The 20,105-nt window shown below is 40.3% G+C and overlaps 1 protein-coding gene across 7 annotated transcripts in view; it reads left to right on the top strand.

Annotated features, from left to right (window-relative positions):
• The window catches only part of TBXAS1 (thromboxane A synthase 1), a 234,721-nt gene that overhangs the window by 153,618 nt on the left and 60,998 nt on the right, over nt 1–20,105 (top strand). For all 7 annotated transcript variants that reach the window (XM_042837930.1, XM_042837931.1, XM_042837927.1 and 4 more), the window contains one exon: nt 10,677–10,991. In XM_042837930.1, coding sequence (XP_042693864.1) covers nt 10,677–10,991 — 315 coding nt within the window. The remainder of the gene's footprint in view (nt 1–10,676; nt 10,992–20,105) is intronic.

Here is a 20,105-nt window from a genome sequence, read left to right as displayed (position 1 = left end):
TAATGTTAGGATTGGTAAAATATGCATTTCTATGTATATATTTATGTGTATGTTTATACTAAACTGGTGCCTTTTCCTCATTTTTCAAAGCAACTTAATATTTTAAGCATAAATGTTATTATTAGGAACGCTATTATTTTAGATGCTAACAGCAGGTATAGTGGGCTGGTAGTTGTGTCCCACTGAAGTGTAGGGATTTAATCTGTAGGGATTTAAATAGTCATGAGCTGGCTTCTGCGAGATTTATTATTTATTGTGGGTGTTCTGTTTTCACTTTTCACTTGTGTGGTCTGACCAGAGGGTCATGATCTCTAAGTTGGGGTCTCTGGCAGGTGTGTGACCAGATCTTCGTGAGATAAGAGATGGATCTCAGAACAGAAAAGACTAAGAATTACTATTCTAATTGAGGAAAGTCACAATTGCATGTCTGGGATAAACATGATTTGTCTGAATGTAATTAATGTTTCAAGGTTTGCTATTATTATTCCTATTATGTTTTTCTGGAAACAACAAAAGCCTATTCACTCTCCCCATCCCAGAAATGGCATTGTTACTCATAGTGATATTAACTTGCACTCTGTCTCATTTTGCCAATTACACAGAGCTCTCCTGGTTCATTATATCAATAATTGCACATAGGATTTTTTTTTCCTTGTGAAAAATCTTTCATTGACAGAGGAGTAATGATGCCTGTAAGTTGCTTAAGTATTGCTCAGTCATGGATCTGTAAGATGTGGGAGATGTCCTCCTATTTTCAGGGAGAAAGACAGCTGGTATTCTGACATACTGTTAATATTCATGTGTTTCTGAATTTGTTTTTTTTTTCTTCAGTGTGTGACTTTAGGAAGCATTCCAGACCACGGTGCTGCCTGACTGTTATTTTTCATGCATCTCTATACTGGCAGAGGACAAAGTGGCATGAAAATACATAAAATGCCGTCTAATTTTTCTTTTGTTCTTTCATTCATGCACAACATGCTTCTTCTGTGTGTTTATCAGTGTGTGCAAAATGCCTATATTTGCAAGATAATGGACGTGTAAATATTAGAAAGTCGAACTGAAACTCTCTGAAGGGAAGGAGGGCAGGGTGAGAATGCTTCCTGCTACTGAGGAGCCATCTATTGGATAAAGCTCATAACTGAACCGAGCATCCATGAAACTGCAGAGAATAACACAATTTGTTTTTGGTCACTGGGCAGAAAATAATCCTTTCCTTCCCAATGCTGTTTTTACCAACTGTGCTGAAAATCAGTACCCCTTCACGCACAGGAGTGGAGATCCACATGTAGAGGAGATTTATGTACTATTGGTAAAAGCCAGTTTAACATAGCCAAAGATCTGATATAAATCCTGCTGTAGCGTGCAGGTGTGATTGTGAATGGATAAAGTAGGAGTGGGATTGCCCACCAGCACTGGAGAGCAGTTGCTCAGAAAAGCAATAGTAAGGAAAGTGGTGTTTTTCAGATTGCTAATAAAGACGATAAATAGCACTGTGCTTTTCATAGCAGCACATATCTTTTACACCAGTTTAACAGTTGTAATTAGCTTAGTTAAAAAATAATGAGATTTTTTGTTACCCAGAATTACTTGATGCCCTCACAAAACAGAATAATGAGGTGTTCCTTCCTGCAATATATGCAGTGTGTATGTAAGATGGTACAGAAAGGGAGAATCTGGAACAAACTGTGGGAAGAGATGGGGGAAGACAGGATGTGACCATTAAAGCTACCAGACATCTTGGTGGCTGTTTGAAGTGAGTGGTGGGGCTTTAAGGAAGAATGAAGAATAAAGGAGAAATAATGAGATTTCTATGCATTATCTGTGAATGTCAGGCAACTGCTAAAACCAGGACTGATTATTAAACAGAAATTAAATTTAAGTAAATACAATTATAATCTCTGGCAAATAAAATAAAAATGGCAGTGGGGCTGTCTGCAACAGCAGCCTTTATTCAGCGGTTTGAGTCACTTGAGGGTCAAGTTGCTGGGTGTCAGGCACTTATCCTACAACACTCCCTTCCTGCATCCTCCCTTCCTCCTGCAAATAGAGGAGGGGAGGAGTGTTGGATGGTTCACTAGAAGGCCAGATAAGCTTGGGGAGAGGGTGTGTGCATACAGCATGCAGCAGGGTGGTCAGCTCTGTGCTGTTCTGGGAGTTTGTACCAGTTCCACTCACTGATGGGCATAGGGGTCCTGGCCCAAGCTCTTCTCCTTCCCCAGTTACTTTGTCACTTACTGCATTTGCCTGCTGTGCTTTCTGTTAACCTCACTCCTCCACCTTTGAAAAGCAAAGCATGTGCAAGCAGAGGAAACATAGCTACAGCATGCACATACCCCATATTTACTGATAATAGCAGCAGTCATTATCAGTGTTTTATTACGCTGAATGTTTTGCAAATATAGAACGAAGAGGTTCCACTGTCATTTGAGGCACGCTTCTATAAGGTGTGTAGTGGTGATTGGGTGATAATGTGTGAGTGATGGCATTCAGTGTCCATAATTGTAATTACTCATCATCCCATAACTGCCTTCAGCCAAGGGATCTCAGGCAAGAGGTCTACATATTTAAGATCAAAAACATCCTCCTTCCGTGTGAGCCATGGAGACCTACGCTCAGCTTGTCTCAAGTAGAAGTAGTTCTTTGCTCTCTCTTCACTAACAGCGAGAACCAAAATTTAAAATCATCTCTGGATTACGTGGGGATGTTTTCAGAACACATCTGTTGTCTTTCAAGATGTGAGCTCTTTAGTGCCACTTGCAGCATCATCAGGCGAAGGGAGATGAGGCCCTAACAAAGAAATAAGAAATGCCCCCACACTTTGCTCTTTCAGGTCCAATTAGGTTTGCCTGTGCCTCTGTAGATAACTAAACGCTCTTAATTTAACCCTACTTTTTGAAGGACGGAATGCCTGAGTGGCAGCATGAAGATGTAAACCAACTGAGAAATTCTCTGTTTGCCCAAAGCCCAAGTGAGGTTGTAGAGCTTCAAGTACCAGAGTTTGTTCCACTGCCTGAAAGCTCAGCGTGTATGAATGGGAGCCAAAGAGATTATTGTCAACTCCTTGGACCAGAATAGAAGTTCTGTGCAAAATCCCCAAGGAAGGAAGAAAACAGTAGCACCAGAATGCTTTTCTCTCTCATCTCTTGTACTAAGCAACGTATAGCAGTATGGTTCTCTCTCACCTTCATGCTTTGTTAGAGGCCTACTGAGGTATCTTAAATATATAGACACGTATAAGTACGAGTTGTGGAACTCCAGACACAGGAGATGCAGCAGGGTGCCATCTGATGATCTTCAAAGTGTGCAGTGACTCCCTGCAGGAGGAGAAAACTCTCCAGTGACAAAAATGGCTCAGAGCTAGGGCAGACCACCTGCGGAGGCTGTGGGAATCTGAAGCCTGGTTGGGTTTTTAAGAGCAGGTTAGACAAACCGCTGTCAGGGCTGTTTTGGCTGATCCTGCTTTGTGGTGAGGGGATGGAGTAGCCTCTTTCTCTGATGTGATGGTGCTTTCTGCTTTAAACTCTCTGAGTCTGTAAATCTGTTTTCATCCTAGGTCTTAGAGGGTTTTCTGAATCATCATTAGCTTTTCCACATGGGGTTTTCTGAGGTTTGATGTGCGTTGTACCGATTTTACAGATGGAGAAGCTGTAAATGTATTTTAAAGGCAAAATACAGAACTCAGCTCTCAGCATCCTGGCTTCTAGTGGTCAGTGCTTTAACTGCCAATTCACATTGGCTACTCTGTAGATGTGGTAGCCAACTCAACCAATAAAATCTGTAATCTATGTGATGCTTGAATTTATACTTAAAAATAATAATTATTAAAAAAAAACAAACCAAAAAACAAAACGAAAAATCCCACAACATCAGACACATGCAGGAAATGTTTTATACTTTCCATGCCAAGGTGCTTTGAACAGCTTGCTGGCAACGCCTGCCCATTCTGGGTCCTGCTTGGCATTTCAGGGAGCATTTTTGTGATATTGTTATAGGGACTCTTCTTTGAAGCAGAAAGCAAAGGCATTTATGTGGCTTTTGACATCAGATATGGTGTCATTCAGTACTTGTGCTCTCTTACTTCAGTAGACTATAGCCAGAATCTCCCATGGAGTTTAGAGCTGACAATATGTAAAAATAGCAGAACAAGCCCAAAATAATAAGAAATCTTCCCAGTCTGGGGTTTCACTGCAAATGTTAAGATTAGACCAGGTTGACAAAGATTTCCAATTTCCAAGTGAATGCTCAGTGAATACTTTTTTTTTTTTTTTTTTTTTTTGCTTTGAATTTACTCAGGATTTTAACTCAAATCACATTGCTTTGTAAGACCTGCGTGCCTTTAGAAGCTCATTTACTATCAAAACATTGCAGTGGATCCTCCAGCTGATGTTAACAAATGCAAACAAAACATTTTTTTCTGCCAACTGCTCTTGAACAACGGTCAGACCCTGCAGTTCAACAGAGTCCTTCCAGTGTTGAGCGTTGTCAGCAAGAGTGCAGTCCCCACAGCCTGCAAGGCTATCAGCTCTGGCCTCCCAGATAATTCCAGCTTCTAAATTCAAGCACAAGGTGAAAGGAAGATCTCTCTAAGAGGTATAGGGGCTGGTGTGTTTGCAGAGAGACTGGCTTATTTTGTGATTTCACTGAGAAATCAAATGAAACCTGTTGGTGAGGTTGAATGTGACCCTTTCAAAGCTGTTTGGAAAAATGATAGTTATAGTGGGACGGCATTTTGTGCCTCTTTTTCAAGAGGATCTTGGTAGCTACTGTAGTGCTTTACTGATAACTGCAGTGTGACTCAGGGTCCTCACCTAAAAAGATGTTTCCTTAGTTAAACTTACAAAAAGTGACCTTGATATAAACGAATATAGCAGTGTTTCTATGAGTTTGTAGAACAGAATATTTCACTGAGATCGGAGCTTTACATCAGTTAGATAAGGATTCTGAAGCTTAGCTTCTGTTTTTTTGAGCTGCCATCAGGGATTTCAGAAGGGCTAGGAAGGTCTGCACAACTTACTTTGTGTAGTATTGTACTAACAGCATCATGTTTGCATGACTTTTTCACCACAAGTGCTTTACAGAATACTAAGTAATCATGTTTTCTAGACTGATTCCTTAAGTTGCTTTTCATAGTTTTGATATATTCTCAAGACAGGGAATTGAACTATTGAAGTAGTACAAAATTCAACTATACTTTGTACAAAATCCAAGTGAACTCACAGCTTTAGGAACAAAAACTGAGGTGTAAGTTGCTCTGAAAGTAATGCCTGCTATTTATTCCGAGGAAACTACAACACATACAAAGAGCACGATAACATTATTTGACTGAGCAAATTCGCAGCTACAAAATGCTGGGTTTTTTTCCGCATAGTCACCACCGTTACATTTTCACCACCGATGAACAAGAGCATTCACACCCTGCTCATAAAAATGTGAACCGGTGCAAGTGACCCACTGTTCCACAGCTGCTCTGACAGTGTCATTGCCAGGAAAACATTGCCCATACAATCCAACTTTCATTGGCCCAAATGGATGGAAGATGCTAAATCCTGACTATATGGTGGGAGTGGAAGGGCAGCCTAGCCAAGATAGTGTGTTCCATGATCTTTAAACCATTATGGGGTCTTGCATTGTAGTGCTGCCAGAGAAAAGTTGTCTTCTTCTCAGGTCTGGAAGCTCAAGCCTTCAGCTTAGTCACAGTTGCTGTGACTAAGTAGCTGTCAGAGCTTGTGGTTTGTGTGGGTTCCCATAAGTCCAGAAGGATCACCTCTGTCCTATTTCAAAAGACAGTGCACAGTACTTTACCCACCGAGGACTGTGTCTTGAAATATTTTTTTGATAGGGAATTCACGTCAACTCTCCATGAGCTGCTGTTTTGACTTTGGCACGTAGTGGTGACACCACAGGTCATCACCAGTAATGATGTGATCCAGGAAACCATCACCTTCAGTCTTATATTGGTTCAATAGGTCCTGACAAATTTGCATACGGTGTTCATTCTGTTCTTGTATATTTGTGTAACCCACCTGGCACAAATTTGATGGTACTCCAGTCCAGCATTGCCACCATCAGTTCCAATGCATCAAAGCCGACATTTTGCTCTGTATGCAATTCCCTGGTCATAATCTGCTGATTTATGTGGATGAGCTGATCAAGATGGTCTTCATTTCATGGTGTGAAAGCTATGTGTGGCTGCCAGGAAAGTGCCTTGTCTTTTCACATCACTGTCACCACTGCTGAAACACAGCATCTACAGCCTCACTGTGCTCGCATTCACTGTTTGGTCTCTATCAATGCTCAACAAGTGTCGATGAATGCCAGTGGGTGCCATTTTTTTGCATGGAAGAATTCAGCGATGCACCTTTTTTTTCATACGCACCTCTATGTCAGACGCATTTGGTCAGACTGCCTCTCTGCTGCCATCTGTCACACAGCAACAACATGGAATGCAATATTAGTGAGAAGGTTTGACTTCTACCGCCATACCACCAACTTTCTCCTGACGCTATGGGCCAACATAATAAAATAGGAGACATTACTTTTGGAGCTGCCCTCGTACATTTGATAGTCTATCTTAGGTAATTTTTTCACATTATCTAGCAGAAGATTCATATGCCTCAGTCTCTCTATTGAAAATGTAACTGAAGGGTCCCCTGGATCCCCAAATCAGTAGTGAATTTGCCAAAAGGTTGGCCAGTATGTCAGTAGTTGATATAAAAGCACAGTTCTCTGTTTAGGATGGGAAGATCTAGAGACATCCCCCTTCCCCCAAGATCCTCGTCCTCTGTGAGAAGAACCATGACGCACTGCATGTGAATGATATCTCTCTTTTCTTCTGACAGTTGCAAAACTTGAAAGTGGTGATTTAAGGAGGGGTGATAGTTACTGCCTTTCCTGGTATAGCACACATCTATTCTTCCAGTACGTAGCACATAGCTCATTACAGTTCTGTGCAGAATGATTTCTCTGCATGGCCAGGTGATGCTTAAGGAGGCTAATGAGAGAAATGATATGGCCCAGAACACTTGTGTCAGGAAATATATTGCAAGGTGTCTATCTCAAGGAAGCTGAAAGTAGAACTTGTCTTATTATATATTTCAAAGGGGATGTCTGTGTCACCACCAAGTTAGGCATACACTGTCCATGCTGCATTCAAATTACAATTTTTCAAGTAGTATCTTTCCATTCAATCATTGGCTTAATGATAAACTCTCTGTTGTATCATGGCAAACTAGAGTCTACACCATTCTTTTGAAGCAGGAACTCGTTTCTAAGGCTATTGTAACATAACTATGCAAGTATCAGAGGACAGGATAGAGGCTATTATGGGCTTTTGCTTTTTGTAAGGAAAATCAAACAAATGTCCCTAATGGTAAAGGAAGCCAACAGCCACACGTGATGACCAGAGAATGTTTTTGTGCAGTGACACTGTCAGTGCCTGGTCTGTTGTCATGTTGAAGAACTGGCTTATTTTTTTTCTTTTTCTATTTTTTTTTTTTCTTTACTGCCGTTAACCTAAGTAGAGAAAAACCCTGTGAATTTTCATGAGATACCTTTTCCTCATTTCCAGCACTTAAAAATCCAATTATATTTGGTTTTATGCTAGTATTTGCCTCTATTGCCATTGTTAGGTTTTTGAGTCAGAGTGATTTTTCTATTCTGATGGTGCGGAAGAAAAATATGTTTCATTATGACTGGTTATAACCCTGGAAATCTTTTCTCTCGCTTGGGTTGATGATTATTTTTATATAGCATTCTATACTGATGCCTAAAGTGAAGTAGAATGAACCATAAGGAAGAGAATCTTTGCTAAAATATATTTCCTTGCATTGTGTAAAATTATCTTGAACAAAGCTTGCATCTTACAAATGTTATGCTCCTTTCCTCTCACTATTGCTCAAATTTTAGAGATGAATGTGTTTTTTGTAAGGATTGTTTATGAAACTATTGTTCTTAACAACCTGTTCTCACCTGTGAACAAACTGCGTAGCACAGATAGTCAGTTGTTTCTAGATAGTGTGACCTTATAAGCAGATTCTGTAATGAGACAACGTTTTGAATTTCTAACCAAATATATTATGAGAGTAATAGAAATAGCCCCTCAAAATGGCCATGGAGGCATTTCAGAGCACATTCTTGGGAATATTCACTAGTGCTAGCATTCATTGAGTTTGTTTTCAGCAAAAATTCTCATGAATGAGTTTTCATTCAGTAGTCATTGTGATTATCCCTGTTCTATGACAGCATTAACAATATGCTTTGTACAAGGTCCAGATCTGATTTTATCTAAGGCTGGAGAAACATTTTGTAGGATCTCCAGAGAATGTATTGTCTAAATAAAAGACCAGATTCAGCTTACAGTTCATGACTTGGGACTGCAAGTCCTTGGAGAGCAATGAATTTATTTACAAGAAAATTCACCGCTAGAGAAGGATAAATACAGAATTTTTCCAAATGTTTTGCCATTTGAACAATATTATATTGCAGTAGTACAACTCAAATGAATATGAATGTAATTATATTGTTTTAAAAGCAGTTTAGGCAATGATGGACTAGTTGTATGAAGAAAAGGGAATATCTCTACAGATGCAGTTCATTATTTTACTGTTCTAGTTTATTCACTCGCTAATTAACACAGTGGAAGTGTTTTGTTTTGGTTTGTAACCATGTAACCCAAATATATGTACAGGTGTAATACCTGAAGTGTTGGCCATACCAAGAGCTGGACTCTCAGTTGTACAGTATATGGACTCCCAGCTTGTTAATAAACTCCTCCTGGAGATGCTAAGTAGAACTTTCAGCTGTGGATAGCATGTGTATGCATGAAATCTTGTTCCCTGCAGTCTAAAGGAAAATAAAAGAGTGGAATTATTCTGTAACAGTTGACTAGAATCAACAGTTTGAATCTGGAGATTGTGCTTAAGTCTAGGCACAAGGAAGTATTTTCATAGCTGGCTTATTTACTGAGCAGTATGTATATAATTCTGCTTTCTGTGCCTTCACTTCTCAGGAGGAGAAGCACTTGAAGGTGATGCAGTTTGGCCAATTTGTAGACTGCTTTCTGAGCACAGTGAGTAGTTCTGCTACTCTCTGGAGCATTAGGTCTCAGATATAGCAGGATACAATATACACTATGGACATAAGTATAAGTACGTAATGTACGTGTGCAAAATGAAAAGTCTCTGTGGAATGGAGAGAGGGAGCTGCTAAAGATGCAGTATGCTAATTCCTTCTATTACTCAGACTTCAAAATAACCACTCCTTTTTGCTTGTAGCAATTACTTGTTCTCAGTCAGAACAGTTTGTTGGCAGCAGAGAAAAGCACAACTAAATATTTCTCTTGTTTCATTGCTCTCTTTTCCATGTCATATAGAAAAAAACTACCTGATTAATTCCTTTGACGTTTGTATTAGTTACTCCTTCCTTAGTCTTATCTTGTTTTTCTGTCCTTTCCTCTCATTTTCCCATTTCTTTGTCTCTCTATTAGCAGACATTGAAATGATTTCTTCATAATAGTTACATGCAGGTTTACAGGGTTTGGATTGGTTTGGTTTTACTTTTCTGTAAGAAAGACTTGGTCCCTTCTCTTGTGCGTCCCAGTGCACAAGTTGTCATGTGCTGGTACTGTAAGTCCACTTACACTTTAAGTCCTTGAGCTATCATGTATTCTGTTGGTATTTGAGGAATTGAAAATCAATCATATAGCCTTATGGCTTAGGTTCAGCACAATTCTATTATGCCCACTTGAAAATGTCAATTTAAACCTTTTGGGTTATATTTCAAAGCCTAATCAAGCTTGCTGTCCAGGCTGGTTTGGAGTCAACTCACTCTTGCCCATGGGTCTGCTTATTAGAGTTTGTCTGTCAGAGGCTGGTGCAGAAGAAAACAGTTTTCATAACAGTACAATCATTCAATGGATGTTTTACAAAGACAGGTTGCCCAGACAAATATTTTAGCAGAGGAGTGCTTACAGTTGTAGTTCACTTCTGCAAGTATGTTAAAAAATAATAATAATAATAAAATAATAATAATAAAAAAAAACCTGCATTGATATCAGAATGTTTACAACTGTACTTTCTCATTAAATTTGTTGATTTTTTGATAGTTTGTTGACATTGGTTTCTAGTCCTGTCTTGTCAAATTGGTACAGGAAGGATTGTAGATGCCAACCTAAATGTAGGAGACCTTTCATATTTTGGACCATGTGAATAAGTGGGGATGATGCCTCCAAACAGATGGGTCAAAAATGCTGGAAGAACAAGCTAAGCAGGAATTGCTTAGAATTGCATCATGCTTGGCAGATGTGCCTTGGACCATGCTTTGAGTATGTCAAAGTACTTCCAGTAAGTGTGAAAGGCTCACCCTGCAGTTGAAAGAAGCTCTGTTTGGAGTGAGCCATTAGCAATCCTCTGTGAAAATATGTACCTTTATATATTGGAGGCAGATGAGCCTTGTCCTTTAGAGAAGAACACAGTGGTAGGCTCTTAGTGGTGGCATTTCTAGCTGATTTATAGAAGTCTCTTCATTCAGTGAAAAGTTGCTGCCTGTCCTATGAGTGGGCAGTATAAATAGGAAACAACTCTCTCCTTTCATCTCCCATAGATAAAGGCATTGCTCTGTGACCCATTCTTTGTGCTTCTTCTCATTCATTGTGCTTCTTCTCACCCTGTGTTCTGCAGAGGCGCAGAGATTTTCTCCAGTGGATGCTTGACTCCCGCAACTCAGCTGATGCCTTAGCAGGTGAATATTTTGATAAGATCTGTCCAGCCACCACTTCCAGCCAAAATGAGGTGCCTCTTGTTGACAAGACCCCATCTGAAAAGGCTCAGAAGATGCTAACTGAGGATGAAATAGCAGGCCAGGCTTTTCTCTTCCTGATTGCTGGGTATGAGACCACCACTAGCACACTGTCCTTTGCCACGTATTTGCTAGCAACCAACCCGGAGTGCCAGGAGAAGCTGCTTCAGGAGATAGATGAGTTCTCAGCAAAACACGTGAGTACAATATGCTAGTGTGGAGCTTTTTGCAGGGAGTTAGGCAATACGGACATCACACAGACATGACACATGCATGGGTCCTATTTGCATCAGTTTTTTGTGTACTGTTTATTAATATGCTGTGAAGATTTGCACATTGTTACCCTAGTTTTTCTCTTTCATATGTGAAGGAGAAATAGAGGAAAGTTATTTGGTCAATAGTTAGCTCTAATTTGCCTTAAAGTGAATAATATTTTATGTTTGCTGATGGTGTGTCCTCTGATTTTCAGTCAGGAGCTTATGAGAGACACAGTACCTATTTGAAGTAGAGATTTTTTGGAGCAAAACTTCAAAATTGGTCTACATATATTGATATTTACTGTGGGGCTCTTTTCTGTTTTATTTCTTTATTTACTGTTCATTCATTTTGAAATTGTTAAATGATGTCACTTTTCAGCAACTGAAGAAATGACTCAGGATCTTTGTGTCATAATGGAAATTTAACCTTTACAAAATATCTGACATTGTTGAAATTAACCAGCTATGGTTATATTCCAAAAATAGACATTTTTATAGTTTCCTATTGTCCAGATGATTTTTTTCTTTCTGTGGTCAACTGTGATCTTTGTAAGTATGTGAAGAGAGTTATTATTAATCATAGGCTTCAAAGTTTATTCCTTTATTTTTTCTTCAGGAGCAGAGTATAAGTGTGTGCTTAAAAAAAGAAGTCACTCATATGTAATTCTCTGATATTGTTTTAGAATGATTTCTCCTTCATTTTCTTTATTTATCAAGGAAGTTCACGTTTCCTGGTTAATCATCAGCAGCATTTTGCGTATCTAGCAGACAGTCCGGCAACCATTGTTGTACTCCACACAAGTCGTTAGTTATGAGAATTCAGGCTGAGTGGCTTTATCTTTTTCTTTCTACTTTATTTTTTTGTATTGGCTCAAAAGGCCAACCGACAAAAAATGACGCAAGGGATGACTGTCTTGCCCAATTTATATGCTGGATTTGCATACTGAAATCCTTGATGATACAATTTGGTAGTTTTATGCTTTCTATGCATTCCATGCACTGTATTGTACTTAGAGAACAAGAAAAGAGTCTTATGATTATCTCCTTGGCTGGCAATATAAAGTTCTTGATTAGGTAAAAGTATGCCCATTCAAAGTGTTACTGTTTCCCTCCTTTTGGTTGGGCAAATAGAAAAGCCAGAATTTGTGTACACAGAATGTATGTTTTGTCTTGCGTGAAGATGGTTTGAGAGTAGTGCTTCTCCATCAGATTCTTTTAACTTTGAGAGTGCAGATGGACAACAGCTGAGCTTTTCCTCAGTGCATGCTTCATATAGAATTATCATGGAATCATAGAATGGTTTGAATTGGAGGGGACTTTAAGGATCATCCAGTTCCAACCTTCATGCTATGTGCAGGGTTGCCGCCTGCTAAATCAGGTGTATACATAAGATCAGATATATCTCTGGTGTAAGTTAATACAATGAAACCATTGATGTGCTACATTCTGACTTACAGAATTCAGTTTATTCTCCTAGGTCATTAGCTCTATGATGCTCTAGTTGGACCATATATTTACTTGTTTCATTCACATACAGCAACAGACCTAATCAAGTCCAGTTAGCTCAGTTGACTTCCTTTAGGCTTGCAAAGTTGTGAAGGTGCAGTGTGGCCTGGAATATTTGTGATTTACTGATTAATACTGGCGGCAGAGTTGCACAGGAGAGATCCCTGTTATGTAACCTCAAGGAGAATATGTTTCACTTTCTCTCCAATTCATTAAAACTAACAGCCAAAGAAGCTAAAGTGAAACTGCTGGGAGAGATCTTTAAATATGACATGTTCATGATGTCCGTTCTATATGTGTGTAGATCAGTATGTGAATTAATATACTTTTCAATGTAATTGCATAAAAAGCTGTTGAGGAATATTTGCCCTGGAAGCTGTCATTAACTTTTTGTAGACTTTTCATGGAGGGAGACCGTTTACATGGCCATAGCTGTATTAACAAGTACTGTGCTCCCACAGACACAGATTCACAGTCTGGCACAGATGGCAGTGAGGGCTGCTGGGTGCACACTGCACACATCTTGGAGACTTTATTTTGGGTTACTTCTTATCTGATCCTGCGCAACAAAGGCCACCTAGCAGTTGCAATGATCTTCTACTTTAAGTGCTATTAAAGGAACCCTGGGGGCAACCCTGAAGACTGTAGTGTGGACCTGTGCAACAGGCTTGCTTGTAAGCATGCTCCTGATCCAAGCTGGAACACTAATCCATTTGATATGGTCTGTCTGAGCTGTCACTCATTTTATTAGTATTTCAGTAACAATACAATCCAAATGAATAATGCTAGACTCCATTGATTTTCTAAGAAGAATATTTGGCCTCTGCAACATCAAAGGGGAATTGTGGAACTAGGAACAATTGTAGCAGGGAAGATAAAACATGATGTAGAGAGATGGCACTCAAATTAGTGATTTTTTTCATGTGAGTAGTACACACAGTGTCATCCCAAGCAATGTCCTGTGTTTTGAATTGATTGGAAGAACCTTTCAAATCATTTCCCCATACTTTTCTATTTTCAGGTTTATCAGAGAACGTACATGACTATACAGCTGAGGAGAGCAGGGAGATGACTGTTCCTGAACTGTCTTTTAAGCAAGGAAATTCATGGTTGTAATCTGTGTAGCTCCATTCTTATTATAAACAGATTGTAATTTGACAGAGGACAACACACTGCTTGAGCCTATTCCAAAATAAAAATAAGGATGCAACAGTTCAGTCCCCTGAGTGACTGTAATTAGCTACATTTAGCCTAGAAAATAAGATCCACATGGACAGTTTGCAAGTTACAGGAGTTATTTTAAAACAAGGAATACGTAGATGCTATGTTCATTTGTCATGCAAGAAAGAGGAAGAGGGCATAACAGCTACAGTTTGTTATCAAGTCAGTTGCTAAGAAATTTGATTAGGTTATAGCCTGTGCTCAGCACATCAGCTTTGCTCTTATCAAGGTGCTTTGCAGTTTTCCGAAAGGAGGTTAGAATGCCAAAGCATGGAGAATAGTACGGCCAAGTTGTTATGACAGGTGGTTGAAGATGGCTTTGATTTGCAGATATGCAAGTGTTAAACACAGTAACCTCTCCGGCCAAATTTATACTTCGGTAACTATAACTACTAAATGCTCTCTACCATGTTCCCCTTCTTTCCTCCAAGCGTTCAGTTGCCTCATGCAGCATGCTTTATTGCCTTAATTTGTGCTTGTAGAGCTGTGGTGTGATTTTACAGCAGCTGCTGTGTTTCATCCTGGGGATGGCTGTACTTCAGTGGTGGACAGAGTGATTTATGTGTAGACAGATCCTAGTTTATACACTCATTTACTAAAGTTTATAAAGACATGTGGGAGCCATCTGAGAAAAGGTGCTATAAGTGACAGGCCCAGTTCCAGTTTTCCTGACACACCAGTCAAAAACTCAAAGTACAGTGTCCTTGTAATAGCGTGATAGGAGAGCAAGATCAGTGCATCTGGTCCTACAGTGGTGTTTTGGCAGCTCTGATTAGGATACCCTTGAGTTTGCTCTGATCTTCATCTATCTTGCCTGCACAATGATTACCTTAGAGGAATAGAACAGCAGGAAAGGGAAGGAGAAAGCAAGGCTCATTGAGAGAACTTTAAACCAGGTATGAAGTGGGAGGAGGTTAAAACAAGGCTTGCTAGAGATAAGCCTGTGGGAAATATGATGGGACTGGGGGAGATGTGAATGGCTCAATTGAAGTGCATCTACACCAATGCACACAGCATAGGCAACAAATGAGAGGAGTTGGAAACCATCATGCGGCTGGCAAACTATGACTTTGTTGCCATTACTGAAACATAGTGGGATTGCTTCCACAACTGGAGTGTTGCAATGGATGGCTATAAGCTCTTCAGAAAACATAGGCAAGGAAGGAGGGATGGTGGTGTGGCTTTTTGTGTTAGAGACCATTTTGATGTTATTGAGCTACAACTGGAAAAGATAAAACTGAGACTTTGTGGGTAAGAATCAGAAGGAAGACTAATAGGGGAGATGTCTTGGTGAGGATCTGTCAGGATGAAGAGACAAAGCCTTTCTAGGAGCAGCTGGCAGAAGTTGCATGATTGACAGCCCTTGTTTTATTCAACTTCCCTGATATATACTGGAAACAAAATAGAGAACAGAAGAAGCAGTCTAGGAAGTTTCTAGAGTGTGTATAAGACAAATTCCTGGCACAGATGGTAAGAGAGTCTACTGGGGGCGGTACCCTGCTAGTTCTGTTGTTCACAAATATAGAAGGACTGGTGGGAGATGTGGAGGTCGGGCGCTGTCTTGGGCAGAGTGACTGCAAAATGGTAGAGTTCTCTATTCTTGATGAAGTCAGGAGAGGGCTCAGCAAAACTGCTATCTTGGGCTTCCGGAAGGCGGACTTGGAACTGTTCAGGACACTGATAGGGAGGGTTCATTGGGATTCAGTCCTGAAGGCAAAGGGATTCAGGAAGGCTGGACAGTTCTCAAGAAGGAAGTCTTAGAGGTGCAGGAGCAGACTGTCCCCCTCTGCTGTAAGATGAGCAGGCGGGGAATAAAACCGGTGTGGATGAACAGAGAACTTCTTCTGAGGCTCTGGAAGAAAAAGAGAATTTATCACCTGTGGAAGAAGGGGTTGGAAAGAGACACAAAGGGAGAAAACTATAAAGGCAAAAGCCAAGTTTGGACTCAACCTGGCCACTATAGTAAGAAAGAACAAAAAACTTTCATATGGGTACATTAACATTAAGAGGAGGGCCAAGGAGAATCTCCATCCTTTACTGGATGCGGCATGCAATGGGACTGCTCAGGAGAAGGCTGAGGTTCTCAATACCTATTTTACATCTGTCTTTAAAAGTCAGACTAATGATTCTTGGGGTACGCTACCCCCTGACCTGAAAGTCTGGCGTGGGGAACAGAATAAATCCCCCATGATTCAGGTGGAAACAGTTAGAGACCCACCTAGACTGTCACATGACTATGGGGCTAGATGGGATCCACCTTGAGGGAGCTGGCAAAGGTGATAGCCAAGCTGGTTTCCACCATTTTTCAGCATTCCTTGAGAGGTCCCAGAGGATTGGAGGCTTGCCTGCATGACTCCCATCTACAAGAAAGATCGTAAGTCAGATTCTGAAATCTACAGGCCTGTTAGCCTGATCTCAGTGCCAGAAAAGGGTATGGAACTGATCATCTTGAGTCAGATCACATGGCAAGTGTAGGACAACTGGGGGATCAGGCACAGCCAGCATGGTTTCATGAAAGGCAGGTCCTGCTTGACCAACCTGATCTCCTTCTGTGATCGTGTGACTCACATGGTGGATGAGGGAAAGACTGTTGATGCAGTCTATCTAGACTTTAGCAAGACCTTTGGCACTGTCTCCCATAGTATTCTCTTGGAGAAGCTCAGAGCCCATGGCTTGGACAGGTGCACTCTTTGCTGGGTAAAGAACTGGCTGGAGGGCTGGGCCCTGAGAGTTGTGGTGAAAGTTTTAAATCCAACTGGCAACCAGTCATGCTGGTTGTGGTGGTGTTCACCAGGAGCTGGTATTGAGTCCTGTCCTGTTCAGTATCTTATTGACAACCTGGATGAAGGCATTGAGTACACCTTCAGTAAGTTTGCAGATGACATCGATTTGGGAGGAAGTGTTGATCTGCCTGAGAGTAGAAAGGCCCTACAGTGGGATCTGAACAGACTGGATAGCTGGGCTGAGCCCAGTGAGGTGAAATTCAACAAAAGTAAGTGCTGTGTCCTGCACTTTGACCACAACAGTCCCAGGCAATGCTACAGGTTTGGGGCAGAGTGGATGGAAGACTATAGAAGAAACGGACCTGGGTGTATTGATCAACTGAACCTTGGTTGAACATGAGCCAGTTGTGTGCCCAAGTGGGCAAGAAGGCCAATGGCATCCTGGCTTGTATCAGAAATAGTGTTGCCAGCAGGAGCAGGGAAGTGATAATTCCCTTGTACTGAGCCCTGGTGAGGCTGCACCTTGAGTATTCAGTAGACATTGCCCAGTTTATGGATAAAGATAGGTAAGTATGGTTTGTTCAAAATCCGTATCACAGCCATGTATTTAACTGATCGTTTGAAGTTACGACCCTAGCAGGTTTTCCTAACATTGTCCGGTAAGCACTGATTGACAGGAGACTTAGAAACACCAGTGTGTGGAGGAATTAAGAGCAATTAGTCCCAACATGGCTCTACTCTATCCAGTGTCCTATTAACACTTGCATAGCTATTCACTGCTGGAGTGATTTGTAACCAATGTTTTCACCATTGTCTAGAGCCCATAAATTTTAAGTGCACTTCAAAATCCTGAGACACTCTCTCATTATTTAAATAGAGACTTGGAGATTTTTCCTTAATGATGAAAAAGAAATCTTCCTATTCCTATACATATTTGCTATTCTCTTGTGCTACGGCACAGTATGACTGAAAATGTTGACTGGACCATGTTTGTGTTTCCTACGTGTCAATAGTACTGAAGGATGCCAGCTCATTGTTTCATTTGTGAAAAGGTACAGCTTAATTCCATTATAGTTGCTGTGTGTGGTCAGTTGTGAATGGATTGGGTTGAACTGTATTGATACATAAGCCCCCTCCTCTGTGATTTACGAGTGTGATGCTGTTATTTATCAAACATACTGGGTGTGGGCAGTGACTCATTTGGGGTAACTTGGCACATCATCACTGAATTGAGTGGAGTCAGTCTATTTTACTGTGGCTTATGATTCTCTTCAACATATTGAGGAGCTCCTTCACTGATCACTCTGCAGTCTAACAGATATGTCATATTGTAAAGGAGATTGTGCATTTTCAGAATTTCCCTTCCCTTAAAATTCCCAGAGAGCAATGAGAGGTAGCACCATTTTCATGGTGTCACTGTGCCTGATTGAGTACTTTATATTTTTAAGCTGTTTATGCAAAGAATCTCCTTGGTAGCACAGACTGCTTTCTCTGAGCATTAGTGAGAGGTGAAAGTCAGAGAGATGGCACTGTCAGGGAATTACCCACAACAATTTGCATGAATTTGGTGCCTTTCATGCAGTATCTCAAGGCACTGCACTTTCAGAAGCCAGCAACTACAGAGACTAAGCTTCACTAAGTAAATATTGCTGACGTTGGAGGCATACATTTATCAAGGGAGCCTGAATTGTAAATAGTTTGCAACAAAAATCCCACAGAAGAGAGTCGCTGTTGCACATGCATATACATGTATATATATATAAAACACAGAAACAGTAGGCACAAGCAGTGTTGTATCACGTTGCTGTTTATTCCATTCCAGGAAACAACCCTCTTCAATTTCTTTATTTGTGTAAGAAGATATTACAGAGCTTCGCAGTATTCACAAGTGTCAGCTGCTGGCAATCAGTTTCGTTGTTAACAAATAAAAACATGCTTTTAAACATTAGAGATTGAATGCTACTGAGTTATATTTCTGCAGTTCTTCACACAATGACTTGAAGTCTGAAATCAGTTAATTAGCTTTGTTTTACATCTGTATATACAGGTTGGAGATTGCTAAGTAGGAGAAGACATTATGTCCCCACTTTCCTTAGTATCTAGAATTTACTGATTTAAATGCAAGCTTTTGACTCAAGATCTAGATTCACTTCCCTTGGGCAGAGACCTTATATTCCTTTTTTTTTAATTTATATTTTCTCCTCTGTACAAGAAGAGATAGCCTGAGCAAGCACTCGAGCCCATGCTCATCTCATGTGTGCCCACTTTGACATGAGCTTGTTCCCAGACATAAAGGCTGAGGGGAACCAATCAGGGGGTAAACTCAGGCTCAGTTTGCCCTCTGTTCAAGCCTTAGCAGGTATTTATTTATCTAGTTGTTCTATATTCCAGACACCTTCATGGTGCTTACCAGAGGACTTATCCTGTAAGACTTCTGGGAAGATCCCTGCTGCTGCTCCCACTTTACAGAAGATGTGATTTGTAGATAGACACAGTGGTCCTTTGTCTGAATTGCGGGCAATCAAGAAGAGTGTGGCCAGGCAGCAACCAAGTAAGGGCTATTATTTTTGTTATGTATCTGTAATTCTCATACTGTATCCACAGGTTTTGACTCTCCATAGGTACCTCTTTAAAAGGTAAGTACTTCCTGGAGATGAAGGATGTTACTACTATGGAAAGAGTTGAGATGGTCAGCTGGTAACCCCAGGGTGTGTTTTAGATATGCTTTGGCTTGAAAAGTCTACTCTTCGTTTATAGCAGCAAAGTCAGTGTTTCAGACCCCAGTGATATCTTGGCATTATTCCCCCTTCCTTGACTTTTCCAACAATCCCACCAAAAAGACAGACTGGTTATGAAAAAAATATATTGATTTTCTAGGGAAATCCTATCAACGGCTGTGAACTGGTGGTTCTATATGTCCTGGAGTGAGGTGCTGTTGAAATGATTAATGTGCCCATATTTCAAGGAATTTTATTTATTTTTGACATTGTAAGATTCTTTTTCTCTCCTCTTCAACAAACAAAAAAAGAAAAATAAGAAAAAAAAATATTTTCCATTTGTTCAGTTCAAGCTTATCAGTCTCTCGCCCATGAAGTCTAATTTATCTTTTGCTTGCAATGTCACATGTTGCTCAGCGACTCTACCTTATTGCTATTCTTGAGCAAAACTGAGTCTCGGGTAATGTATGCTAGACAGATACTCATTTTCAACCCTGATTTTTTTCCTGGTAGTTTGCCATTCTCATAATAACCGGCCCACTATCACTGTTCACGTTAAAGAATTAATTTTTCTAGTGACACAGGACGGTTAACAGTGAACATCTTAAAAATGAAGTTATTTAAATGCAATTAGACAGATCTGTTTAAAGAGTAAGGAAAGGAAAGGATGCACCTTCCTCATCTTTCTGTTTCCCATCTCCTTCTTATTTATTTGTTCGTTTGTTTTAGAAAAGAGCACATTTGCTTTCAATGTAAGGAAAAATTTGACTGCTGAGTAAGAAACTTGTTACAGTTTTGTTCAAATTTGTATCACAACTGCTCCAGCACACCCCTCTGGACATTTTTTGGCAATCACTCCAGGGACAGAGGAAGCCATATTCATACAA

Source organism: Centrocercus urophasianus, unplaced genomic scaffold, assembly GCF_019232065.1.
Source record: "Centrocercus urophasianus isolate 14NV4802_14NV808 unplaced genomic scaffold, USGS_Curo_1.0 seq_73, whole genome shotgun sequence".
NCBI classification, from domain to species: domain Eukaryota; kingdom Metazoa; phylum Chordata; class Aves; order Galliformes; family Phasianidae; genus Centrocercus; species Centrocercus urophasianus.
The sequence above is the reverse complement of the archived record's forward strand: the minus strand, read 5'-3'. Positions and strand labels throughout refer to the sequence as shown.